Source organism: Micromesistius poutassou (genome assembly GCF_964030765.1).
Source record: "Micromesistius poutassou genome assembly, chromosome: 4".
Lineage (NCBI taxonomy): Eukaryota > Metazoa > Chordata > Actinopteri > Gadiformes > Gadidae > Micromesistius > Micromesistius poutassou.
Genome location: NC_140274.1, coordinates 2348168 through 2375936, shown reverse-complemented (window position 1 = coordinate 2375936; position 27769 = coordinate 2348168). Strand labels below are relative to the sequence as shown.

General features: G+C 41.9%; 1 protein-coding gene across 1 annotated transcript; it reads left to right on the top strand.

Moving 5' to 3' along the window:
- The first annotated feature begins 141 nt into the window (after positions 1–141).
- On the top strand, positions 142–26887 carry LOC311342241 (putative E3 ubiquitin-protein ligase HERC6). Its single transcript, XM_084467068.1, has 23 exons — positions 142–435; positions 958–1111; positions 1237–1307; positions 2810–3037; positions 3262–3353; positions 8024–8151; positions 8310–8452; positions 8679–8731; positions 9022–9113; positions 9245–9304; positions 9443–9539; positions 9700–9880; positions 13828–13979; positions 14136–14258; positions 14508–14606; positions 15365–15544; positions 17191–17337; positions 17521–17690; positions 17908–17974; positions 18080–18150; positions 24797–24980; positions 25837–25939; positions 26042–26887. Exons 1-23 carry the CDS (start codon positions 234–236, stop codon positions 26260–26262), a joined length of 3018 nt encoding a protein of 1005 aa, XP_084323194.1. The 5' UTR covers positions 142–233; the 3' UTR covers positions 26263–26887.
- Positions 26888–27769: the final 882 nt, after the last annotated feature.

Genomic DNA, 27769 nt, shown 5'->3' with positions numbered 1-27769 from the left:
TACCAAAACATTTTTTTTGGAGGACATAAAATAACTCATTAAGATGGTTGTTGTGCAGAAATCTGCTCATAAATGAGATTAAATATATGATACGCTCTGGTATTATGGGATGGGCAGATGTAAAACAGCAGGAAACGAAAGCAGCGCTCAGTCTCTGGGCGGAGGACTACGTGATGGGGGTTTATATCTAACTCTGGTTTTATTAGGTCTGCGTGTTTAGTTCAAACTGGACGATGGAGCTGTACAGGTGGAAAAACTGCTCCGCCGAACCAAACCCAGCTCGTTTGTCGTGGAGCATCAACCAAGACATCTCACTCATCTGTTGTGGTGAGCAGCATACTTTATTCCTCACCGGCGATGGCACAGTGCTGTCCTGCGGACAAAACTCCAAAGGACAACTTGGTCGAAATAGTGTCGAAGATCAGACGAAGCCAGGTGAGTTTTCTTATACAATATGAGCACTTTCAATATGGGTTCACTGCAAGAAATGGAATTGAGGTTATATAGAAAAATATCGCCATATAAACAATAGGCATAGGACTATATAAACAATTTGCCATTTATCAACATATGTAACACAATAATTCACATCAACTTGTTTATTTTTACGCTTAGTATTACCCTATATATCTATGAAATATTTGTTATTTAGCCTTTTATTCAGCCTGGTTTGCTCACTTTGTAAGTTTCACTTTCAAAGAAACTAAAGTCATGAGCTGCGCATGCGCTAATCGGAGGAATTTGGAAGGGGATGGGGAAAATATCACAACACGAATCCTTTCGGTACTGAGGCACAATAATGATTTTTGTAAACTAAACTAAATGGAGAATAAATGTGTGTATCACGAATATTTAATAATGAAATTCCATTCTGTTTTAATGTTCACGATGACTTTAGTCCCACTCCCTCCGACTTCCCACAATTCATTTGCATTTGTCTGTTGTTCCCCCATGCAGGACGTGTGTCAGGTTGTAGAAGTGCGGTGAGCTTGTCCTGCGGTCAGGACCACTGCCTCTTGCTGTCTACAGCTGGAGACCTGTACTCCTGGGGGGCAGGCGGTGATGGACAACTCGGCGTTGGAAACATAACGTCTATGATCCAAACACCAAGGTCAAGACACAAAATCATTCTTAATAATATTGTGGTCCCTGGCAACATTTGAAGATTATTCATTCATCAACAATGTCCATAATAAATGAACTCATTAACTAACCAAAGACGTGATTTCCTTACAGTCTGCTGCATTTTCCTGTTCCAGTAGTCCAAGTAGCGTGTGGAAACTCCCATTCCTTGGCTTTAACGAAAGGTAATATTTATTGATATTTGAATATTTGTTGGATTTCTTTATCTTCTTTGTAAATGCTTAGTGTCACCTCATGACGCTCTGATGATTCTACTACAGAGTTGCCCAGTTGGTGACGTATTGTTTACTGGTGACGCGCATGAACATGGCGGACCACAAGGCAAAAGTTTTGACCAGTGAGAAAGTATATATATATATATATATATATATCTATATATATATATATAGATATATACTTTATATTTACTCAATATAAAAGTATCCAGCATCGTATCACATATTTTTTGCCATGTCTACACTTTACTATTGATTGACGTTGTAACCGCCTGTTGGCATCGACTTTGCTCAGTTTTAAACGTTGTGTACTGGTAAACCAGCTATGGATAAGGGCAAGTGTAGCCTTCCATACAGTGGCAATACAAAGTGCTTCTCATAAATAAAAGCAAAAGGACAGTAGGTGATAGGCTACAAACACAGAACCTATGTTCCACGCCCAACAGATGGTGGCGGTAATCCTGTTGGTGTGGTATATACCGCTGACGAAGAAGAACATTTAGATTCCAAACAGTGCACATGAACGGTCGCTGTCGGGAACATGCGTAAGCGTGAGTGTCTCATTGTTACCAGGACACATGAACAGCACATAAGCTCATGGTGTTCAAAAAAGCTGAAACCGGGTGTGCACTAACAATTTAAATAAATGTTTCCTCGACTGGAGAATGTTTATATCACTCCTTTTTAAGGTGGACACAGCATGGAAATTAGGGGAGCTGAAGGAGATTGAGGAGCATCGACTAGATCTGTTTTGCTGAGTTGTGTGCTTATTATTATCAAAATAGTTTTGCACAATGTCCCAACAGAGAAATCCATAGTTTTATTCATGGTTAAAGTCTGTTACATTTGTCTCAGTCAATTTGACCAGTATTATATACAATCTTATATGCATTACATCCCCATGGATGGATGGTTTGCAGAAATGAACAGTGTGAGAATAATAAGGGGTATTTTTAACATACAGGCATGTAACCCTAACAGTACCCCTGAATGCAATTATTAACCCTAAAAAAGCATGATATGGTATCTTTAAAACACTTTCAACCCCCTACCTCTGTAAATTACCCAACCCAGCGGCAATGGGTTCAAAGTCAACTACTCCCATATTGCCACGCTACTTCATAACGTCATCAAAATGTTTTTATGTTATTGTTTTGATTGAGCAACCCCTAGCAGCTTACCTTTAATAAAATAAAAATATATTTTATATAAATAGTTAGTATCATTTCGGAATAATATATCATTGATTTGCCAATTTTAAATTAGAACTGAATATTGAGGGAATGCAAATTAAATGCTTATATGCTTTCAGCAAGCTCTGTGTCATTCACAAAAAAAAATGATTTCAGACATTTTCCAGAGTTTTCAAGAGTTAGGAAGGCCTAACCGATCTGTTGTTGTATTTTGAGTGTGTTGATGTGTGGCCGTTTTTTCCTCCACACACACCCCAGCCGGAGACGTGTTTTCGTGGGGCTCCAACAGTCACGGCCAGCTGGGTCTAGGGAAGGCTGTGTCCGTGCAGCCCTGCCCCGCCCCGGTGCCCTCTCTCACGGGGGTACCAGTTACCCTGGTGGCGGCCGGCGGGACCCACAGCCTGTTCATCGCTCTCTCAGGCCTGGTCTACTGCTGCGGGGCCAACAAACTGGGCCAACTGGGACTCAACAGAGTGGACGAGAAGGGTACTCATCAACATTTATTTTTGACTGTTATTTTACAAAATAAAAAAAAATCAGTTTCTGCTTTTTCCAATGTCTGATTATTTGTCTTTGTTGTTTCGGCTGACCCTGTTGTTAGTGCTGTTTGAATACAATTATTGAATGAAAGTGTTAGAATTATTGATTCCTGTCAATTAGATTTAGAGTTCATGATTCGGTAATAGTAATGTCCTCCATATGTCCAACAGGTAGGTTTAACATTGTTGCAGTACCGTCCCTCAAACCACTAGAGGTCGCCACTGCAAGCTGTGGCGCAGAACACTCTGTTGTCTTAACAAAGGTAATCACACATGGCTACCAGCCAGGCCCTTCTCTTCAAACACTATATGGTATTGTCATATTCAGTTTTTTGTTGTGATAAAGTGTACATTGTGTGAGGAACACATTCATATATTTTACCTGCAGTGTTACCTACACAAAATATCACCATCGATTTATCAAGAAGCATGTATGTGTTTCCCTCTAAGGAGTCTCCGTAAGCTAGTCAACCATAAATTAAATATTTATTTGTTCATAAGTATTGTATAGGTATATAGTCTGAATTGTATATTGTCTGACAACTTTCCTGCTCTGCCCCCACACGTTAAAATAAAGTTATATATGGTGTCAAACAACCTTCCTGCACTGCCCCCACAACAAATATATATATTTTTTATGAATATGTTATAAATATTTTAATATTGTCTGGTTATACCTGAACCACACTCCCATAGAAAAGGTACACGTGTTAGTTGGTGTTACAACCCGCTGCGTTGATTGGACGGGTGGAGGTGGATTGTCAATGGTCAGATACAGATCTTGTTATAACAATAATAGCTACATGGTCTACTTAGAATATTATAACTAAATAATTGTATATTTATATATATAATATATATTTTAAAAATATTTAATTAATTAAATATTAAAACAATGTATTTCAATCAGGAGATAAATTTCCACTTCAGAAGGGGGAGCAGGCTGCGCAGGATTTCGTCGAAACAACAATCCGATTTTTTCAGCAGACCGCCTCAAAAACTGAAACTAACCACGTCCCTTAAACCCAGTCTCACACCAGACTGTAGTAAAACTGCGTTGGTCCACAGCGGAAAACGCATTACAATAACGGCTCTGAACATGTGACACGCCTACGTGTCTATTATTTTCAATTGGCCTGCGTCCACGTGGTTGCTATGGTGGTTGCCAACGACCTCCCCCCATATCTTTCTATTTTCCACAGTTTAGACTTGTAATTAATAAGTTACTTTTGTAATCAACATGACTCATTCTTTTTAATCACTGTCTGGTTTCTAGTTACGTCACTCTGAGAGATGCGCACAGACATATTTGGTAGTGACACATAACCTATTCGTGAAAGCAAAACACCAAGCTCATTGATTTAACGAGGCAGGGTTATTTGAAATAATTTGTGAGAGGTCATTCCTCCCCCTGAGTGTGTAGTGACTCTTTCTGGTGATTGAAATCCTCATTGCAAGCTTCCTATTGATGTCTAGTGTACCCTACTGTCCACAAGCACCCCCCTCCCCCCTCCCCATATGGATATGGAGAATTGTTGCCACGTCCCAGTGGTGGTGGTGTCATATCTATGAAAGAGGGCATTCAAATATACTACAATGATCAATGAGGAGGCCGAAGACCTAAAAGTAGTGATGCAATAGGTAACTTCTGAGTCAAGGCCAGTAACAATAAGCTATAGACCTGGGGTCTCTTTTATATCAACGGGGGTCTCAAAGGACGCATACGATTATCAACAAGAAATCAAGAAATTACTCAGCAAGTGCTCCATCTCGTTGCGCCTCACCCAGCGGCTCGCTTGCAAGATTTTGGCCTGAAGTTCTTTCCAGACCTACACCCTAGCCATCCAACATGCATATCTGAGGATCAGGCCTCTCTTTAATAATGACAAAAAGTTATGAGAGAAATGCACATTAACTTTTTGTTATCTCATAAGGGGCGTGGTGCTGGCTCCTTTTGACCTTTTGACCCCAGACTTCAAAAACTTGTCCACAGGCCAGCTGTGTCTACACACCTTAAGGCACACATTTACACCTCCATCCCACCAAAAATGGGGACTAGAAACTAACCTATGCACATACCTATGTCTTATGCACTTTTACCTTACTGATGGAGGTCACACCCCTTTTCCAGCCTTTTCGAGATAGCTAGAGATGCCAAAACGTATACACACATTTCCCAGGGTCCTGAGAACGACATATCTGAGATTTGGAGATCTAGCCCTTACAAAAAAAAAAGTTTTCCTAAAATGGACTGTTTTTTGGACAAAGCCTCTCAGAAGTGTGTGCGTGCAAGACCTAGTGGATCAGAATGTGGTGGAAAGAAGGTTTTTGAGATAGGAAGGTCCTACCGCCCTAACTTGGACCCCCACACCGAAACTCGGCCCTCTCGGACCCCGAGGGCAGGGAGGGGGGGGTCTGAGGTTTTGGGTTAGGGTTAGCGTTATGGTTAGGGTTAGGGTTAGGGTTAGGGCTGGCTTTTTTTCCAGAGACCCAGAATTTTCACAGAGTAATCCCAAGATGCACCCTGGATGAAGTTCTAATGGACAAGATTCCATCTCTTGTCAACTAATTTAGATTAATTTCTAGCAACGGCTTGTTGCCAATGCGTTTCAATGGAGCATTTGATGATGCTGTGTGAAGGGCTCTTTATGGTCCCACGTTCACGCAACGCAAGGACCACACAGACGCTTCGACATAGTTGTGAATGCTTATGGTCCTGCGTCGGGTTTTAGTGAGCGGACCAATCACAGGCCTTGCGGCTGCGTCGCCTCGACGAAAGGTTACAATTTTTGGGAGGCGCACGTCGGGCCCTTGTGGTGGACGCAAGGAGGGTCCGCAAGGACGTAAGGGGTCCGTAACGCCCTTGTGTTGCATGACCTTGTTTGATATAAAAGAGATCCCAGGTCTATAGCTGGGTGGGGGGGGGGGGGGGGGGGTGCTTGTGAACATAAATAGGAAGCACACTCAGGAGGAGGAATGACCTCTCACACATGATAACTTAACTCATTCTTTCAAATAACCCTGCCTCGTTAAATCAGTGAGCTTGGTTTTTTGCTTTCACAAATAGGTTATGGGCTGTGTCACTACACTCTCAGAGTGACGTAACAAGCCACCAGACAGCGATTTAAAAAAAGAAATGAGTCAAGTTCAATACAAAAGTAACTTATTAATTACAAGTCTAAACTGCGGAAAATAGAAAGATATTACACAGTGCCTTTTGAAGGACTTGGAATATCTGTCTATTTCCTAGCCAGCGGACCCTAGTTTATGACAAAAACAACACAATTGATGGCAGTTCAGTTGACGCACTTAACGTCTTTGACTGGTTGGAAGCAGAGCTATGTTTGCACTCATGAAGTCGTTTGCAATGTGAACGGTGCACTGCATACATTGTGTACATTAATGTTCCTCCTCACAGCGTCCCGCCCTGAAGTCCCCTTCTGAAGTTGAAAATAATCTCCCGATTGAAATGCATTGGTTTAATATTGAACAAATTAAATATTAAAAAGATATATTATATATATAAATATACAATTATTTAGTTATAATATTATAAGTAGACCATGTAGCTATTATCGTTATAACAAGATCTGTATCTGACCATTGACAATCCACCTCCACCCGTCCAATCAACGCAGAGGGTTGTAACACCAACTAACACGTGTACCTTTTCTATGGGAGTGTGGTTCAGGTATAACATAAAAACTAGGCTATACTTACAGCATATCATACAATGGATGTATATAGAGTTAGACTATAGATATATATATATATAAGGTTATCGGCCAAATTTGGTTAAAATTCAGCCTCTGCTGGCCCACAACTAGATCGTCTCCTTGTCTCGTTATACGCTTTATAAGTTAATTATATTTAAATTATTATAACCATGTAGCCTTTATTTTCTTGTCACTTTCTTATCATTACATACTTTCTCGTTACATCGATATCAATTCTTGTTATAACGAGATCTGTATCAGACCATTGACCATCCTCTCGCAAATTCTATGAATGAAATTCATATTGATGTATGGCACTATATCCCTATCTCGCACACCCATCTTGAATTTAATAGACCATTTTCGTTGCTTCGAGGAGCTCTGGTGGTCTTCGAATATATATATATATGTATATATATATATATATATAGATATACACATTCATATTTATAGATATATATTAATTTATTTCGGATAAATTCGGATTGTTTCGGATTGTTGTTTTGACGAATCCTGCGCAGCCCCCCGCCCCTTCTGAAGTCGAAAATAATCTCCCGATTGGAATGCATTGGTTTAATATTGAATTAATTAAATATTAAAATGTAATTAATATTTAATTAATATGTATATATATAAATATACAATTATTTAGTTATAATATTATATACAAAACACGACGACTGATGTCCATAGTCTTAACCCATGCATGTTGTGTAATTAACAAGGACACGTTGGTGTAGTAGTTGTGTTGAGAAATGTCTCAGATTTCACTGTAAAACCACCGTTAACGTAAAAACGGACAGTGAGGAGAATACTTCCTGGTTTCACGTCCTCCGTTGGCCAATGGGATGAATGCTCAAAACGTCTCTATGTGAAGCCATCTGGTTAATACTGCGCTTTCCCTGGGCGTCAGATAGAGGATTACGTTGTAATGAGTTGAAACCTCCTGCGCTGAATGAAGACGCACAAGGACACCCTTTGCGTCAGCAAAGGGTCGCAAAGCGTCGCTTTGTGACGAACTCGGAGTGAGACTGCGTTGGACCTGCACATCTACTCTCCTATTGTTTCGTTTGTTGACAAACATTTGCATAAAGTTATGCTGGTGTTCGTGTGACAGACGAACTGGACAGAGTCATTGTAGAGGAGGGGGGGCAGACCCAATGCGTCCCAGTGGGAGTTTGATTGGTGTGTTTTACCTGCTATGTTGGGCTCTCTAGGACGGGAAGGTTTTCACCTTTGGAGATGGAAGCCGCGGGCAGCTGGGCCACTGCTCTACTGCCGGTGAACTAATACCCCGAGAGGTCCGGGGCATCCATGAACCCGTCTCACAGATTGCATGCGGCAGGTACTAATCCCATGACCTAATCTCATGTGGATGTGTGGTGGATTATAGAAGACCAATATATATTATATTGTTGTTTTTGTTGCAAAAGCATGAGAAGCTCAAATACTTTGGTGACATTGGTTTCTGATGATAATGTATGTATATTTTGATATTTCCAGCCACCACACCTTAATACTGGGCTCATTGGGACACGTTTGGACCTTTGGCAGCGAGGTTAAAGGTCAAAGTGGGAGTGAGGGTTCAACACCAGCTCTTGTACAACTGCCATGGGCCACTGATGGTGCATCAACTGTACCCAATGGTACTGTTATTAAGAATGTTTTATTCATAAAACTACATTTTATTTATAGATTTTTTAATTGGTCTGATTAATATTTTGGAATATAAACAGTATAATATGATCTCAGCATCCAGATTAATAAAGTAAATAATTGTTATGTTTTTATGTAGCCCAGTTAAATAGGAACTCTATTATATCTAGCGTAGTGTCACATAACATGTTTCACCTTGTCCTGCTTCAAACACAGAGTTGAAAATAGCCGCTGGATGGAACACAAACTTCCTCTACTCCCCAGTTGAGGTATTGTATTGAAACACATTCAATAATGATAATGTAATGACACCTCACCTTTCGCATTATCATAATGTCATTAAGTAAGGGATAATGTATAGAACACCATTCATTATCTGGAAAATAAGGGTTGATAAGTTAATGGACTGCTTGTGGAGTGCTACGAAACACGTGAATCAGAGGCAAAAAAACACTTTCCTTCTTTCCGTCAATTATGCAAAAGTGAATGAGGCATTCTACAGCATTAAGAAGAGCCCTGTAATGATTTCTGTTATTTCTTCTGATGTGATTTTCTATAGACTTTGACGAGGGACCTGACCATCAGCCGGTTTGATGAAAAGAAAATACAAAAGTGGCAGGCGATGGAAAAAGGAGATCATGAGGCTATAGAGTTCGTTATTGCATTCTTTATATTCAAATATATATATATATATATATATATATATATATTTATATTCTTCCATATTTTGTCTATTACTGCTGTATCATTAGTGCTAACTATTGTATTGTAATCCATTGCAGAGAAATACTGTTAATGTTGGCTTCAAGTTCGAGCCTTGTTGCTGCTTTCGCAAAACCCAAGTAAGTTCTTAGTGCTGGACGGTTAAAGGGTTCTGGGTTCAGTCCCCACATATCTCACCTGTGCACATCCTGGGAGCAGGTTAAGCTCCCCTTTAGCTTACAACCTGGGTCTTCTTCCGCTGTGCCTCTCTCCTCCAGTCTGTCTCCATCAACTACAGGGGAGTTGATGGCTGATGTTGAGGGGGCTGCCCTGACCTTTGACCAGCTGCTGCAGATCCCATGGATCAAACAAAGAGCTAAGACCAAATAGATCATTTAACAATATATTAGAAATGAACATTATTTTATCCTGAACCCAAATTAGGGATCATTGAATTCCTCCACCCAAAGCACAGCATATTTATGATATATTTAGCTATATTTTAACTGTAACCATGTGATTATTTTCAATCTAGATCAATTTTTCCGTTATTGTCGACCATCTCCTAAACGCAAGGACTGTGCTGAAGTCCCCCGATGCGATCCTGGTTCTTCTGACATGTCCTCTTCTCCAAGAGGACTACAGCGTGATGACTGAGGTCATCCCCCTGGCCTTCATTATCACTGAGCTTAATGGAAAGATGTCTGGGTTACTAAGTGAGTCACCTCTGTCTTGAATCGGATTGGTTCATTTGGTCCTATGCAGTCTCCCTGGGGTATGTATGACAGACAAAGCTCAAATCTGGGAGATCAGGGCGTTCCACTTTCTTTGGCTTCATATTAGATTTGACCATTCATATTGCAGTATCTGTAAGCACGTAATTGGCGAACTCGGCTAGCCGTAGGAAACTGTAAAAAAAAGTGTCAAAAGATTTCAAATCAACACCTTGTCGACTGGTCATTATAGAAATACTGTACACAGTATTCATTAAAATCCCCTTCAGAAAGCTTAACAGGAAACGAAGCGTAACTTCCCTGCTTCAGCCTTGGTTTCAGCCCAGGCTCACCCCCGGAGGTCCTGCTGTAACATTGATTAAAGATTAGGTCCATATGGATTGTCTGGTATATTATACATACAACAAAAAAGACCCAGCCGGGTGGAAACGTTGCAGCACCAGTAAACATATGGGAGATACAGCAGTGTGGGCGTCTCATTCTTTAAGTTGTATCCAGCTCTTTTGCCCTGCACCTCACCGCTGGGGATGTGCACACTATCACTACTGCTCTATATTATACATACACAAACCAGTATAGGTAATTACAGGTAGTACAGGTTATTACAAGTACTAAAGGTTATTAGGTTAGTGCTGCAAGCAGCCCTCAACTATTGTTATTCTTAGGCTTTATTATTATCTTTATCTTTATTATTCTGTACAACTTTTTGGGACCTAACTACTTCCACATTTTTTTCTTGAGAGACACCATTCCCCTTTTAAAATGTTCATATTAGCTTCGAATAGCATTTGCATTAAAAAAAACAACTTTTATTATCATATGATCATAATTTCATTAAGTAAGATACCGGACTGCTTGTGGAGTGCTACGAAAGACGTGAATCAGAGGCAAAAAAACACTTTCCTTCTTTCCGTCAATTATGCAAAAGTGAATGAGGCATTCTACAGCATTAGAATGCCTCATAATGGAAGACCATTGACAATTCAGACTTCGCAACTTGGTACATTTTGAACCGTTTAACAAATCACATCACATTTAACAAATCACCACACTTTAATCTTTAAATATATTTGAACAGATTTTCAGATATAATATTTTATAGGCCTATATTTTCTTCTTTATTTGGTCTCATTGTTCAATTTGTGCGAATTGTTAGCACTAGAATTACGTGAAATCCGCGCCATTCAATTTATGCTGCAGGTTCTTCCAGCCAAGCCTCTTTTGGCGTCTTTGCATTGACTCGTTATGGATTCATGCCGTGCCTTCATTTTGGGTTTCAAAGCACATATAACTTAGAAACACAACGTAAAGCTTAAACGCTTATGGCATAAATTTTTTCCATAGCACTTAAATTGTTATTAGAATAGAAATATGATTGTTAAGCATTGGGCGTTTGTGTGTGTGGGGACCCTGGTTTATATGGCCAGAGCTAGATTCTTCCTACATTTCTGGATGTGTGCTTCTGGTAGAAGTTCAATGCTAACATGATTAAAAACTATTTTCACGTCACACCATCTACACAAACAACATGTCATATGAAAGCTGAGACTTCAGATTCCAACGGTATGAACCTTATCATTTGTGAGCTTATCTCAATGAAGTAGATGTGAAATGCACTAGGGCTGTAACGATATGCGTATCGAAACCAAAATCGCGACACTGTCTCGCGGTGTGAGAAGGCAGAATCGCGACATGCACTTTAAAGCTGCTTTCACACCGCCGCGCGGCAAGCACCCTGATAACGCCTCGCTGCCGGAGGGTTCCGCGCAGCACTGTGAAAGGGCCAGGCGTTTATAGAAGCTAAATAAAAATCTGTAAATATATAAAATCTATATAATCTATCAAATCTGTGCACGTTCACGCGGGCGGCAACCGCTTCCTGCTGTAACCGCCTCCCCTCTGCCGCCCTCCCCTCACTGAAATGAACAGAGGCGGAGAGTTGCCGCGCGGCGGTGTGAAAGCAGCTTGACACACACACGCTGCCGCTCGCTCTCCTCGCTCGTCCACTCACTATCGGACGCCACTCACAAACACACACTGCCATTCTCGCACACACATACGCTACTCGTAACACTAGGCCTCGTTATTGCGAATCAGACGTTCATGTTTTTTCCCATCTATTTGAAAGTTAGGCTATTAAATATGTTGCATTCTATATGGCCTGATTATGACCTGCCCGCTACCACGGCAACCCCGGACAACGGGCAGCATTCAGCAGGCAGCTGAATGTTAGAAAACCTCATAAAGTGAAATGTTCATGCCATGGGACCTTTAAGACTTGCAGATAAGGACCCAGGTGCAAACCAGATGCAATTGGCAAAAATATGTATTCATTTTCTTCAGGATTCAAACAAAGGGCAGACAGGTCAAAAGTCAAACTTAAGAGTCAAAAATGTAACGTACAAAAGATCTAGGCAAAGTTCCAAATCCCAAAACAGAAAATCACGACACAGAGAATCCAATGTATACTGGCAGAGCAGGCAGAGCAGAGCAAAACCAGGCAGAGTATCTCACCAAACCTTCTGGTAGAATCTGATACTGATTAATGATCAGCTGTGGCAGAGAGTCAGGTGTGGGCAGGGAGTGGCACAAGGCAGGTGGAACATCGTTAAAACCCTGGTAGCTAACGAGGGCTCCAGGGGCACTCGTAGAGCGCTAAGAGCATCGTTACTATAGTGGAGTCACCAGCTGGACGTTCAGTGGTATTGGATGTGTTTTATTAAAACACATCCAATACCACGGAATGTCCAGCTGGCGCAATTTCGCAATACCCCAAAAACAGTGGTTACCGCCGATATATTACTCATAGACTACATAAGTCAACAACATCATTTATTGCAGCAATTTCAAATTTCAAAAATAAATGTGCAGCCGAAATGTAGGCTACCGATCAAACGCCACGTCACAAGGCATATAATAAAATATAATAAAATATAATTCCATTGCTGTTGTGTGGGAGGTCGCTTTGCTTGGTGAGATGCTCGCTTTTTTCTGCTAATAAATTAATGTTTACCTCTGGATCAGGGAGCAGCCATGGAGCCATAATTATTCACTAAATTGTCAATATTCCAACCAAATTCAACCAAATTCAAATCCATTGGACTTTTTAGAATATTCCCGACAATCACTAAGCACTGAAATAGATGGGTTGTTAACACTTCCTTTTAGCCTAACCCAATATGTTAAAGACAATTGTTCATACCTTAAATGAATAGGGGCTTCCTTAGATTCTACTAATAATGCACTTGTAGGAGTTGTTTTAAAAGCACCTAGGGCAATCCTTAACGCCTTATATTATATTATCATATGCGTGTAGGCTACTCCTCATAGACCTCCACAAGCAGCTTCTGTTCGCCGCTGGAAAAGATCCCGCTCGGTCCTTTTCGGACATTTGATCCATGATTCGACATTCACGGTTCTGGGCTGGTTACATATCTTGTGAACGCGCGTAATCCACGATAACGTGGATTAACTAACCCTAACCCTAACCTGGTTTGAACTAACCTGAGCAAGGCGCGGCTGAACTGCGTTGATGGAGCGTTGATGCGTTAATCAACTAAGCGCCGCTTTCGTTAGCGACTTTGATGGAATAGCCCTCAGCAGGGCGGGCCGAGTCCAGACAGAGTACTAACGTCTTCTATACTTACTTGACTGTAACACTGACTTCATTCAAACTTTATCAGAACAGCTCAGCTATTCTATATTTTATCTGACATTTGTTCAAACTTTATCACTTCGGCTATTTGTTTAACTTGACACTTTTTGTTTCCAGCCATTTTAAACATATTTTAACCTCAATTTGCACTATAGCACTCACCACATTTTCTATAGGAAGTGCATTTTCTAGTTTCTAGTTATTTCAGGTAGTATATGTTATTACAGGAAGAATATAATGTGTTTGTACAATGTTGTTTTTATTGTTGTTTAAGGAGACTGTTGGTCTTCCCTGCCCCCTGCCATCCTGACCAATCACATCGCGGTGTTCAAACAGGCCCTGTCCTTCCTTCTCAGGAACGGCCTTCTGGAGTCTCATGACAATCAGATCAAAATCTTGCTGGAGACCCTCAAGATGCTCTACAAGGTGAGAAACTAGCCTTTTCTCATTCGTTTTTAATGACACGTTCTACAACGCTAAAAGGAGCCCCTTATTATACTTCATTATTATAGTATTTGTATAATATGGTTTCATAACATTCTAAATTATTGTTATTATTTACCAATGTATTATTTTTCACAGGCTAATAAAGCTGGCCGGTCTCTGAAGGTTTCACTGAATACTTTCTACGTAGACCAAATTGAACACTCACAGTACAATGTTTTTGAGGATGTGGGCCTTTGGATTGCATACTCACAAAAGGAGGTAGAAACAAATCATTCATCAAGTATTCATATCTTTTCATTTGTAGATATCATATTCAGTATTTTCAGGTGCTAAATCATATTTACAGGTGTGAAGTTGTTTTACAACCATTACATCAACAAAACATTAGTGCTGGAATGTTGTGGTTAAAGTATAAAATACTCTAAAATGTCAAACTTTCCAAGAAATGTTAGATACTTGTTGTTTTAGTTTTTGTAATTAAGAATTGTCCTTCTTCTTATATTTAAGGCAAAGGAGAACGCACCAGCCATCTTCTGCCGGTATCCATTTGTGTTAAATCTCATTTGCAAGTTGGCAGCCTTTAACATCCACGCAAATTATCTCAAGGTATAACTGTCAGAGGGAATATCTCACCATTGTTTTTGTCAAATAATACATGCTACATGGCCTACTATGTAGAAATGATGCACCATAACTGATCATTATTGCTTTTACAAAATGATAATTCAGGCAATTTTTTTACTATATGCAGTAATGCGTGATTGAATAAATGGCATATTTTATTTAATACCTACTGGACCATTTTATTAATTAAAATTGATAATTAATGATTTTAAGTTTGGGGAGTCAGACAGCAACAGCAAAAAAGACAGTGGACAGCAATAGATAATTCAAAGGCTCTAACAAAAAAAGTAGAAAATCTGGTATCTGTGGTCGCAGGCCATAAGCCTGTCCAGTCAGACCTATTGCTAAAATTCTATAGCAATATATATGTATATGTCATGTAAGTAATAATAATTTCATTTTTGCTAGGCTGTAAGGTTAACATAGATTGATAAGGAGATCTAAACTCATAGAATAGCCAGGCTGTAGAAGGCCCATTTGCCACTGCAATGTGTGAAAGGCTACTTTAGGCTACTTTTAGTCACTCAGTCTCAGTCTCAGAGTGAGGTGACTGATGGCATACAAGGCTTACAACTTTGTACAAGGGAGGGATCAAGTCCAGGAATCGCGCTCTTGATAAGGAACTACCTGTGTCTGAGGCATCGGCATGCAGAGTGGGGGAGACAGATTGAAGGAGGTCCAGAAGGATGAGTAACAAACAGTATATTTTGTTTTGACGGGTCTTGCTTCTTTTCTTACAGAATCAGCACCGTCTGGAGTTACATGTCTCCATGGTGAAGCCAGATTTTGAAGTTAATCTCCAGCACAACCCTGAAGCGGCCCCAGGGTTCCAGCTCAAACTGAGACGAACACATCTTGTTGAAGATACATTCCACCACCTGTCTTCAGCCGACCACTCTTTTTTCAAGAGGCAACTCTTGGTAAATAAGTCTGTGGTCAACTTTTCTCTCTTTTGTGTCTCGCAGTTCTGTGGCCGCAAGCTGCTCAGGGCCACACCCCCACCCTCCACCTTGACCCGCCTCTAAAAATGGAACGTTTGTGGAGAGCTCATTGTGGGAATGGCTCGTAGTGTAACTCTGCACCAAGGCTGAATTTCTTGAACGTCTTCAAGTCTTCACAGGGGCCCACTAACAGCTATATAAAAGCATTCATAAAGTAGCATGCCATGGGATCTTTAAAATGGGTTTGCGTTAACGCCGTTAATAGTGCGTTTAACTGACGGCACTATTTCTTATATTTGTATAGTGGGAGGGCTCTCACACACGTTCAGGAGGGGAGGGGGGAGGAGCTGCAGGCTGTTTGCGATGTGACTGATTCTTGAGCTCTCAGTGGAGCGCTGACTTGCACGCCTTTTTTAGATGGTGAACGTAAACGAAGGAAAGCCCTCTGATTGGACGGGCAAGACTGACAATTAGGCGGGCCTAGGCCAAAAAGGAGCCAATCCCAAATCACAGCTGCCACCCTTTGCTCAAATAGGGCGAGCTTGACCAACTTGACAACGTTTTCCCATGCCAGTTTTTTGCTTTTGGTGCTGATTCCGGAGGAAAGAGAGCCAAACAAGATCTTATTTCTGGCCTCTACCTCCGAAATCAGCACCTCCACCTCGCATTCACTAAAGTTTTTTTTTCTTCCTTTCTCCATTTCCTCCTTTCTCCTAAAGAGCGCACTACTGCAGGCCTATTTATATTAATTAGCATATTAAATGAGGGAGGAGACTGGGCGGAGAGACGGGTTTGTGCATGTGCGCTCAATTTCACGTTAATTGGGACGTACAAAGATAATCTGCGTGAAATCGTGCTTACGCAAGGATTGATACATCCAGATTTTTTTGTGCGCATGCAGCTTTCCAGATTTTGGCATCCGCAAAGTTTTAGTCAGAAATCCACGCAAGTCTTAGTACATGAGGCCCCTGGACAGACCGAGCAGGCAGGGTGGATCACCAGGACAGACTGAGCTGGCAGGTCGGGGACAGGCAGGGTCGATACCGGGGAATCAGTCCGGAAAATGCTGGAGAGACTAGTACAAATGACCTAGGACAATCTGGCACTGAGTGAACTGAGAGGAGAGTCTATACGCCGGGTTGATTAGTGATCAGTTGGACTGATGAGCAGAGAGTGGCTGGCAGGTGAAGAGAAGGAGGGCCCAGCGGACAAAACACTGGGAGCTAAGGTGAATGAGATGACTGAGGGGAGATCATGACAACCCAAACACAGAATTATCTTTCTTTACATTGAAAAAAACGATTTCCACATTTATGGCTGAAAATCGCTCCGAAATCCAGCATGACTTATTTATTTGCTTTGATTGAGCACCTTCAGTTGATTTTCATGGCTGTGTTTCCAAACCAAATCAAAATGTTGACGGACCGCTCATTACTGAGATGTTATTATATTATTATTAATATTATTATATTATTAACTGTGTTCCTTCTTAGGGCCTCTATCTCAATGGCTTTGGGGGAGAAATTCCTTGTCCCTTTTATGGCTTTGGGTTCTGGTGTCGAGCAATGTTGAATCCATTGAAGCTGACTTACTCCAAGGGGACTAAAGCCTGTAATGTAATCTAGGTGCACTTTAAAGAAGAACTGGAACTGACCTCCATAGCAGTCAACCAAAAAGACTTCTTCATCAACGTGTTTGAGGAGCTCATGGACCCAGGGTCAGAAATGTTCATGTATAACGAAGGCAAGACACTAGCTTGGTTCCCTGCCCAGGTGAGAATAACCTTCAAGCTTCACAGCTTTTGTTATGTCTACACAGTTAACACACAATTATTAGTATACACTTAAAGTTACATAAAATATCGGTATGATAATTCATTTCTGACCGTTATTCCTAATATAGTGTATATATATACTCCACACTAACAACCATCAACCTGTGTTTGTGTGAGACAGGTTGAACCGCCCAGATTGGAGAAGTACTTCCTGTTCGGGGTTCTGTGTGGCATTGCCTTGAATAACTACAACATCATCAACCTGCCTTTCCCATTAGTTCTCTTCAAGAAGCTGCTCAACGTGAAACCGTCCTATGAAGACATGAAAGAATTTGAGCCAGTAGTAGCAAGGTACGTCACAGTTTTACAGAAATAAATCGCCTGGAATTTGACTTCCTGTGGTCAATATATTGTTATCTAATCAAACATGTAGCTTATTTTACACTTTTTAAATTAAAAAACATCAATGGTTCTATCAACTAGAATCAACTAGAATCAAATAAATATCAAAGGCTAGTGCAGGGTTTAGGAGGCAGTTCAACTAAATCCGTGGGGGCCATCCTTACAGGAGTTTGTGTTGCATTTTGGAAGACTACACCTCTGAGGACTTTGACAATTTGGACCTCAACTTCACGGTAGGCTGAATTTCTTCTTACAAACAGAAGGCCTTATGGGCTTTCCTTAGGCCTTTTCTAATTGACACGCGATTTCATTGGCTCATGCGTCATTGTGTGTTGCAGGTGGGCTGGGATGGCAGAATAGTGGAACTTGATTCAACAGCAAAAGGGAAGCCTGTCTCATGTTCCAACAAGTAGGTTTATGGACGATTGAGGTCAATCCATTATCATCCAGTATCATCCAGACAATATATTTTTTTTTATAAAAACATGCAAAAAGTTACTTTGTTGACATGAACCCAAAGGGTACCATTTTATATATATCCAACAGCTAGACAAGGCAATATAGCTGAATTCAAACATTGTGCTGAATATTTTGAATCACTAACATGTACCAACCTGCAGGCATATAGATCACAATAGTATCTCAACAAACTTTTCTTCATCACTGATGTAACCTGAGGTGCTTCGGCTCGAACAGACACCCTCTCCCAGCCGACCCAGTTGAGGGCGATCAAGCCAGCTCTTCAGCTTGGCTTTAGGCACGGTTCTATCGCTGTGTGGGGAGTTGGCATGTTGGCGCCCCCTCCGGCTGCGGGCGCCCCTGCTTGCTGAGAAGGTGCCGTGCACAGAAGCGTCAACAACTCCGCCAGCCCGTAATCCCCCCCGTCAACAACTCTGCCACCACCCCCCACTTCCTTTTTCGGGGGGGAAGGAGGGGGGGGCGCACGGAGGTGGTCTCGCCCGGGGCGTAATTCAATGTACAACCGCTACTGCCTTCTCTGCAGCCTCTGTATTGTTATGGAAGGCCCTCCTCCCCTTCTCGCCTGTGATGCCGAGTGCAGTGTAAGCCGAGTGTTGTCGAGTGTTTTACCTATAATGGGTTTTTATAGTATGAGGGCTGTGGGAGAACCTTCAGTCGCACTAGGTGGGAAGACCTCTCCTGACCGTCGCCTAGGAGGGGGGGTACCCTATACTGGTTTCTCTGCAGCCCCGGGCTTAACCTGTGCTGGCCCTCTTGTGCGTGTTAGAGATCCTCGGCTAAGCTCGGTGGAGGAAGACTCTGGTCTATGCGTCCAACACAGGTCACTCGGTTAAGCCCCTATCAGGTTAAACTAACTTTAGGCTACACATGTCGAACTCTGGGGTGTCTCTTACCACCTCAGTCCCTATTGGCCACGATGTGGGGAACAAGTCTGAACCTCTTTGTATTGCCTCACTCTCCGGACTGGTCACCATCAACCCTTTTTTATCATGCGCCACTAACCTCTTGTGCGAAGGCTGGGAGAGCTGTGGGCGGTCGGTCGGGCCCCTATTGGAAAGCCGGATCAATCACTGAGGCACTGATTTATTCGCCTACTACTACACGTAGTAAGGTATTTTTATTTAGATCGAAAACTTGTTTACGCAATGATAGAGAAAAGTATGGTTCTTAAAAAGAGCCTAAATGCTAACAGAGTCTAATATACATAACCGTTTTACACAATCCTAGAGAAAAGTATGATTCATTGGAAGAGTCTAAATTCTAAATTCTCATGAGGGGTCCTCGTAAGAGGGCTACACGTTCTTTCCTTGCATGTCTGTTAGAGTCAACGAGTGAGTCTGTAACTGTGCGTTCCCACCAAAAGACACACTTTTCGCCTGTTTGTGCGAACAGGCGAATGTTGCCGCGCGACAAATCTAAATCTGTCTCTGTGCAGTTATGTGTGCAGCTATGTCAGGCGAACTTATCGTGCAGCGAATTTTGTCGGACAACATCTTTTACCCGCCAACGGTGCTTTATGCCAATTCATTCTCATCAACCATGGCCGAGATAACCACCATTGCATGTCTGTACCTGTTGTGGAAGAGGGAGAGACATCGGAATGCCCGTCGTTTATGGGTTAATAATATAATCCGGAGGCGCACACCGCTTTGTGCCGTGATATTATATATATAGTTTATATTATATAGATATTTATATATAATTTATATAATATCATGTAATATTATATATAGATATATAGAGCTCCAGGAGTCGCAAACGGCAACAATCACTTTCTCCTCCAAGCTGCGGTTCACTGCGGAGTGCAGGGAACGGTTGGCCCAGCTGGTTGAACAGTGATTGGCTGTTTTACGTCACTTCACCCACGTTACCCACAGAGAGTGAACGCTGATTGGCTGTCTCACGCGAATGCCTCGGAAAAGTTGAAATATTTCAACTTCAGCTAATTTGTCGCGCTGCAAATTCTCGTGAACGCGCTCGCCGTTCACGTGGAAAAATGTTGCGCCGTCAATCAAATCTTGTCGCAGGTTTGGGCGACAACAAATTTCACCCGATTCGCGTCTCTACGTTCACTTTGTATTGAAACGTGTCGCGCCGTCGTGTTTGGTGTGAACACACAGTTAGACTGCGTGGGCAGTGTTTTGATAAGCTAGATCAATAAGCCAGATATAAAGGAAATATGCTCGATCCTCACAGCTTGAGTCTGCGTGGGGGATATTTCAGTAAGCTAGATATAAATGCAATACGCTCTGTCCTCACAGCCTGAGTCTGTGTGGGTATTTCAATAAGCTAGAAGGAGAAGAAGGAGAAGAAGAAGTATTCCTCGGGGTCTGATAGAGTCAACGAGTGACTCTATCAGACCCGTGGGTCAGTGCTACGATAAGCTAGATCTGAGTAAAAGAAGGCAGAAGAAGAAGAGCTGCCGAGAGGGTCCTGGGTGCGCTCTACCTGTCGCCAGCTGACTTGCGTCGTTGCGATAAAGCTATGTTACGTTTTCTTCAGGGACAGAGGGGTATGAGGGTTCCTGTTTCCACGAGGTAGTCTGTACACTTTGTGCTGACGCAGCAGATCAGCAGTACAACAGTTCAGCAGTTCAATAGAATTCATACATTGTTGTGCCATTAAAAGCGCAAGTCCTACCCTTAATTGGGCATAGGGACAGGGCCGGATCAGTACCCCCAGGGGCCCCTGGGCACTGTCAGCCCAGAGGGCCCCCCCCCCACCAACATCCACACCTTTAGGGGAGGCCACATTTACACCCAGGCAACTCGAGCCACCACCAGACACGCTGACCACACACACACACACACACACACGCACAGACAGACAGACAGACAGACAGACAGACAGACAGACAGACAGACACAGACACACAAAGACACACACACACACACACACACACACACAGATACACAGTGTGCTACAGCCAACTTCAATTATGTGAGCATGTCAAATTACACACCTATTGGTTCAAAGCTGAATGACTGGTCCAGCTGAGGACAGAGCAAATCTCTGTCCAGTTCAGTAAACCAAATATTACCATCTCACTCAAAAATACAAGTGACAATGATAAAATGAATGAATTAATCCAAAATCACAAACCATCCCACACCAAAGCTTCCAGAGCTCAATCACAGAGTTATCACACACCTTGCACAGACAATAACAAATGACCCAGATCAGCCCCTCAACCCACACTTCACACTGCTGCCATCAAGATGCACATACTGTAGAGGACTCTATAGACCCCTCTTCCTATGTGTGTGATATTTATGATATTTATTTGGTGATGTACATGGTGTGTATATTGTGTATTGTGTGATCTAGCCAACCAAATACACTAATAACATAGATTCTTACCTTCAGAAGTTCTTCTTTCTTGACTTTTTCATTGCAAACTCCGAGATCAAGTCCTCAAAGTCCAGCTCCCTCACCAGGTCCGACTCAATGGCCATCAAGGACAGTGATGTCAGCCTCTTCTGACCCATGGTTGTCCTCAGTTCATTTTTTATTTGTTTCAGTTTTGAAAATGTCCTCTCACCTTCACAGTTGGATACAGGAAGTGTGAGAAAGAGCCTGAGTGCCACAAAAACATTGGGGAATGTTGTCTGGAGTCCATTCTTCAGCACAACCTGCAACAAGTTTGCAGGAGTCTTATCTTGCTCAGTGCTGACAAAAGACCTGAACTGGATCAGCTCATCAGCTAAGGCAGTATCCAAGTCTCCTGGATATGAAGATGAGAGAGCAGTGGCCCTTTTGCGAAGATCAGTGTCATCACAGACCATGTCAAACAGGACACCAAAGCGGCCATTTATGTCCCTGTATGCATCAAGGCGTTTGTTCAGTCCTGACAGCAAATTGTCAATGACACATGCGTCGGTGTAGAAAGTCAATTGCGCCGGTCGCAAGATAGGGCCCTTCTTCTGTTTGGCGCACATGGCTAATTTGCATACGCGCACAGGACTGTCGGAATGGGAACACGTCGGACTGGCAGCATTACGGGGGCGCGATTACGGGCTGGCGGAGTTACATTTAAAAATCGCGTTCAAGTAAAAATAAATAAGAAAAGCGGAATCAATTTGTGGCGCTCGTTGTTCAATCTGTGGCGCAGCGCCACACATTGGCCTATGTGTGGGAAACACTGTACTTGAATAAGATTAAGTTGAAATAAATGATGAAGATAAAGATTGTAAAAGCCAACAGGGGTGAAAGTTAGGACCACAGTCCAGATTGTGTCGGTCGATGCTTCAAAGCTAACGTCTTCTTCCTCTTCATTATTCCGAGCTTTTTTGAAAAAGCTGCTTATTAGCTGTACCTTTTTCTTGGCTGCCGCTTCTTTTTCCTCCTTTTCCTTTTTTTTCTTTCGCTTGGCGGCCCCACTCGGCTTATTGCTGCTCTCCATTTTCTGTTAATGCTGGTTTAAAATTATTTTCCCTGCTACTCGAACATGCAACATATATCTGATCACGGATCGGTTACAAACACACACTGTGTAATTCGTTAGTTGAAAAACTGATCTCGAATCGGTTATGTTGATCGGTCCCGCCCCGATTTATTTTTAGCCAATCAGCAGTGCATTGTGATCGGCTGCCAATCACTACCTGTGAAATCATCAAAATGACATGTAGAACAGACAATCATGAGACCTCGTTTATTGTAAACAAATTTTATTTTATTCTGATTGGATAGTAGGTGAAGGTGGGCAGGAGCATCGAGTGCTGTGTTCAGGGGCTGTAGGAGAAGTGCCAGCCGCCGTGGCTTGCGTTTAAATTGAGTCATGAGGAAAAAAAAAAAAAATACCCAATCGCAAAGGGCCCCTATTGGCTCAAGGGCCCCTGGGCAACTGCCCAGGTTGCCCATATGGTAGATCCGGGCTTGCATAGGGAAGCTTAGGGCTAGGTGCGTCAATGCATGGCCCACAGGCACACAACACCCTGCAGAGTCCTTTGCATTGTTGAGAAGCCCTGATTCTGCTCTCACCTCATTCTGGAGTAGTTGCCACTGGTCCTTGACCCAAGCCTTGTCATAATGGGGGTTTTTGATGGTTCCTAGCTCAGTCCTTTCTCTGGAAACTGCTCCCACCAGGCCTTGATGGCATATCCATGACTCTGCCTGTTCAACTGCAGCCTCTACACTCCACTTCCTACTGGTCTTGACTGCTTCCCCTGCAATATAGACTCAAGGGTTGCTTGACTTTCTGAACTGCAGCACCTCCCTTGCATGCAAGACTCTCAAATTCCTCCTTGGTGGATTTCAGGGGGAGCCTTAGTATGCAGATGTTACCATAGAGGGCGATGCTGCTCAGGCTCCTCAGTAGAGCAAGCCACTTCCAAAGGTATCGTTGCTGCCCCTTCCCAGGTCTGAAACGGTGGCAGAAACACCTAGAGGAGCAGTGACCACAGGATCCTGTTCTGGTAAATCCACACCTTGATTTTTACTGGAATGCCTTTCCTGTGAACATCTTCCAGCCAACCCTCCATCTCCTCGCAACTGTTCGTAATAGTCACTATATCACTGAGGCTGTTGTCCAAGGTCTTCCCTAGGCTTCTGAGAGATGGTAGCAATTTGTGTTTCTGAGGTGGAAAACCAGAATTTATTCACTACTCTTTCTTTCTTCAAAACCAAGGACCTTGATTTCACTGGCTTGGCTGGCCAATCCCAAATCGTCTTAACATAATTGGTAAACCGGGATAAGGACTTTGCTGAAGGTGTTAAGTTGTGCATCTACATGAAATCATTTGATTTCAGTGGCCCTACCAGCATAATTCAGGAGCCTTTATGTACAATTAAACATGTATGGACAACATTGCTAGTGAGCCATTGCAGATTCCGAAATACATGTATTATTGTTAGGCAAGGCAAGGCAAGGCAACTTTATTTATAACACACTTTTCAGACGAGGCAGACTCAAAGTGCTTCACATAGACAATAAAATGAAATAATAAAAGAAAACAAATAAAAGAAAACAAAGGCAAAGATTTTAAAAAAGCATTGTAGAAAGTGCAATGTATTTAAGATTTATCAGAAAGCTAAAGCAAACATAAAAGCCTTCAGTCTTGTTTTAAGTGGTCAGAGTTGGGGCAACTCTTATGCCTTGTTTCCACCGAGCGGTACAGTTTGGTGTGATATGGTGCAGCTCGGAGCAGGACAGCTCGGTTACACTAAATCTGGCTGGCGTTTCCACCACCGACAGTCCCCTTATGGTAGGGTGGGGTTTAAGCCGGATGGCGATAGCCGCGGCAGCTACGTAAGCATCGACCCAAACATCATAGCAGCGCGACACAGTGTAGCCTGCTAATAAATTCAATGTTTCGTGTTTACTCTGGGGATAAATAATAGATTGGTCTCAGAAGATCTTCGTGGTCTAGAAAGCTTATGCAGTGGAAGCATATCAGTTATGTACTTTATACCCTAGTAAAACAATAGTACTAATTATAGTTTTGCAGGCTCTTAAATGTGATATAAGAACCCTCAGGCCCTCCCCTGCACCGTAAATAATATTTATACCGTGTTCAAATGGTGCTTACCAACACAAGTGTGCTTTTTCTAAAGCATAGCACTTTGTCCATCCACAGGAAAGAGTTTGTCAACGCCTACATCAACTATGTCTTCAACAAATCCGTTGAGAAGGTGTTCGAAGAGTTCAAGAGGGGCTTCTTCAAGGTGTGCAACAGAGACGGGGTGGAGTTCTTCCAGCCGGACGAGTTACGAGGCGTGATGGTGGGCCAGGAGTTCACTGACTGGAACGTGATGAAGCAGGTCTGCACTACTTGGCATAACGAGTGACACTATTTTATTGAGAGGAGATCATTATATCAGCATGTGGTTGTTTCCTGACTTTCCTGTTATTTAAATGTTTGAATATTATACTGTTTTCACAAGGAAATATCTGTTTTTTGTTATGTTATATATACAAAAGAAGATCAATCTAAAAATATGAAACTACGGAACAAGATCGGTACAAGAAAAGTTAGATAAAAGAGAATGGAAAAATTATTAAATTAAGGGAAAAACATGATGGAGAAATTAGGAAATTGAAAACAGAAAGAGAATAGATGGAGATGAGAATAGATTTAAAAAGACAAAGAACAGAAACATTGAGCAATAAAAGAGAAAAATATGGAGGGCAGAAACATTTTGATAAAAGATGGAGAATGAGAATATTGAGAAAAGACAAATAAAAGATGGAGAAAGAACAACAGAAAAGAAAAATAATGTAAATGTAGAAAAGAAGAGAGTGAACTACGTTAGAATAGAAATAGAGAAAAGTGAGAAAAAGGATGGATAACAAGTAATAAAAAAAAAAGATGGAGAAAATGAAAGAGATAAGAGACAGGATATAGGAATAATATTAAAAAAATGAAGAACGAAACGAAAAACAAGACGAAGGGTGAGAATGAGAAAGAACCAAATGGCTCTCCTGGGTATGCCACCGAGACTACAGCTATTATGATCGGGTCAGAAGTTATCATTTACAATTCACGTGACATCTTTCTTTTCTGAAACTCAGTCAGGGTTTTATCTGGATTCACTGCGGTACCTTCGGATAGAAGCGTTTGCGCTATGAGTAAATGGCAATGTTGAGTCATGGTTAATCTGTCTGTAACTCCCCCAGAACACAGTGTATGAAGGAGAGTACAGCGAAACACACCCCAATATCATAACCTTCTGGGAGGTGTTTGATGAACTGACCGAGGACGAAAAGAAGCGTTTTCTCTGTAAGTATTAAACATGCTGCTACATTACTTAGTAGTCATAGTATGCATATGATGTATGTACCTTTGTAACATCATCTGTATCATAACCGGTCTTGCCATCAGTGTTCCTCACAGGTCTGGATCGTGTGCCCATTATCGGGATAATGAAAGTAAAGATGACGGTGGCGATCCTGCCCAATGCCACTGAACTCCATTTCCCAGAAGCCCTCACCTGCTATTCCTTCTTACTGTTACCCAACTACAGGAGATATCCCACCAAAAGGACTCTAAAAAGCATGCTGTTGGCAGCCATTTACCACCCTAGAGGCTTCTGGGAGGAATGATAAAGCACACCTTAAGATGTTAGGTCACAACATACATCCGTTGATTGGGTTCATTTATTTAGCTCCAGATACCCATCTGGTAGACTCACTGGTATATATTTAGCTTTTAAGACGTTAAGTTGTTGATCATGTAAGCACACAATGTGTCTGTTCGGTTATCAGATGATGCCATGTTTTCCGGACTGTTGCAATGAAACGCTTTCAGATCAGATGTGTCATTCCGTCATATAAATCCTGGAAGGAATGACCGGCCTGGATTGCCAATAGAATGCGCCAACAGACAGATTTGGTAGTGACACAGCCGATTTGTGAAAGTAAAACACCAAGCTCATTTATTTAACAGGCAGGTTTATTTGACACAATTCATTAATTGATAATGTGGGAGAGGGTCATTGACTCATTGGCGGCACTCAGGGAGGCGGTGTTCTGTCTGGTGCATCTTAGTATATGTGTCTATTCACGTGTATTCTTCATATTCAATGTTCTTTCAATAACCCCAAAACAATATAAACAAAACAACCTATCTGAACAAACATGCCCTTTATGTGCTGTTGTATTCAGTTACTACTTTGGTTCATAATCATATTTCAAGCACACATTGTATTAAACCTGACATTCAAAAAAATGTGTTTTACTGTTATTCTTACTGGAAATTAATTGTCTAAATGACCAGAATCTAGTAGTAATAACTTTTCTACATATGAAATGCTTCTGCATAACATTAATATTAAATACATAAACCTTATAAAATAACCTAAAATTGCATGTCTAGCACAAAGAGATAAAAAAAAGAAACACTTCTCAATGTATTTGCCCTCTTATTAAACTACTTCAGTTTGTTTACAGTGAAACAGCACCATCTGTGGGACAGCTTCATAAAACACCAGCGTCAACAAACTACTAGACCTCATCCTCATCCTCATCTGCTTATCCGGGGTCGGGTCGCGGGGGCAGCAGCTCAAGCAGGGGGCCCCAGACATCCCTTTCCCGGGCCACATTGACCAGGGCCCTGTTTCTTGAAAGCATCGTTAGCCTACGTGGTTCGTAAAGTTCATCGTACGAGCATCGTAGAGTTTTCACACTGTTTCCCGAAAGCATCGTTGCGTAACAAACGTCGTTAAAACCCTCGTAGCTAACGAGGGCTCCAGGGGCACTCGTAGAGCGCTAAGAGCATCGTTACTATAGCCTCAGTGGAGTCACCAGCTGGACATTCAGTGTATTGGATGTGTTTTAATAAAACACATCCAATACCACTGAATGTCCAGCTGGTGCAATTTCGCAATACCCCAAAAACAGTGGTTACCGCCGATATATTACTCGTAGACTACTGTTAGAAGTCAACAACATAAGTCAACAACATCATTTATTGCAGCAATTTAAATTTTCAAAAATACATAGGCTACCGATCAAACGCCACGTCACAAGGCGTATAATAAAACCAGATTTTTAATGTTGACACCAAAGTTTCTAGACTAGAGGGTGCGCTGCACGGCAATCACTGAATGAA

Excerpts from the sequence above, each read along its gene's own strand:
- LOC311342241 (XM_084467068.1), top strand. The coding sequence starts at position 234 with ATGGAGCTGTACAGGTGGAAAAACTGCTCCGCCGAACCAAACCCAGCT. Across the intron at positions 24,981-25,836 it reads ACTGGAACGTGATGAAGCAG|AACACAGTGTATGAAGGAGA; the intron begins GTCTGCACTACT and ends TAACTCCCCCAG. Across the intron at positions 25,940-26,041 it reads CGAAAAGAAGCGTTTTCTCT|TGTTCCTCACAGGTCTGGAT; the intron begins GTAAGTATTAAA and ends TCTTGCCATCAG.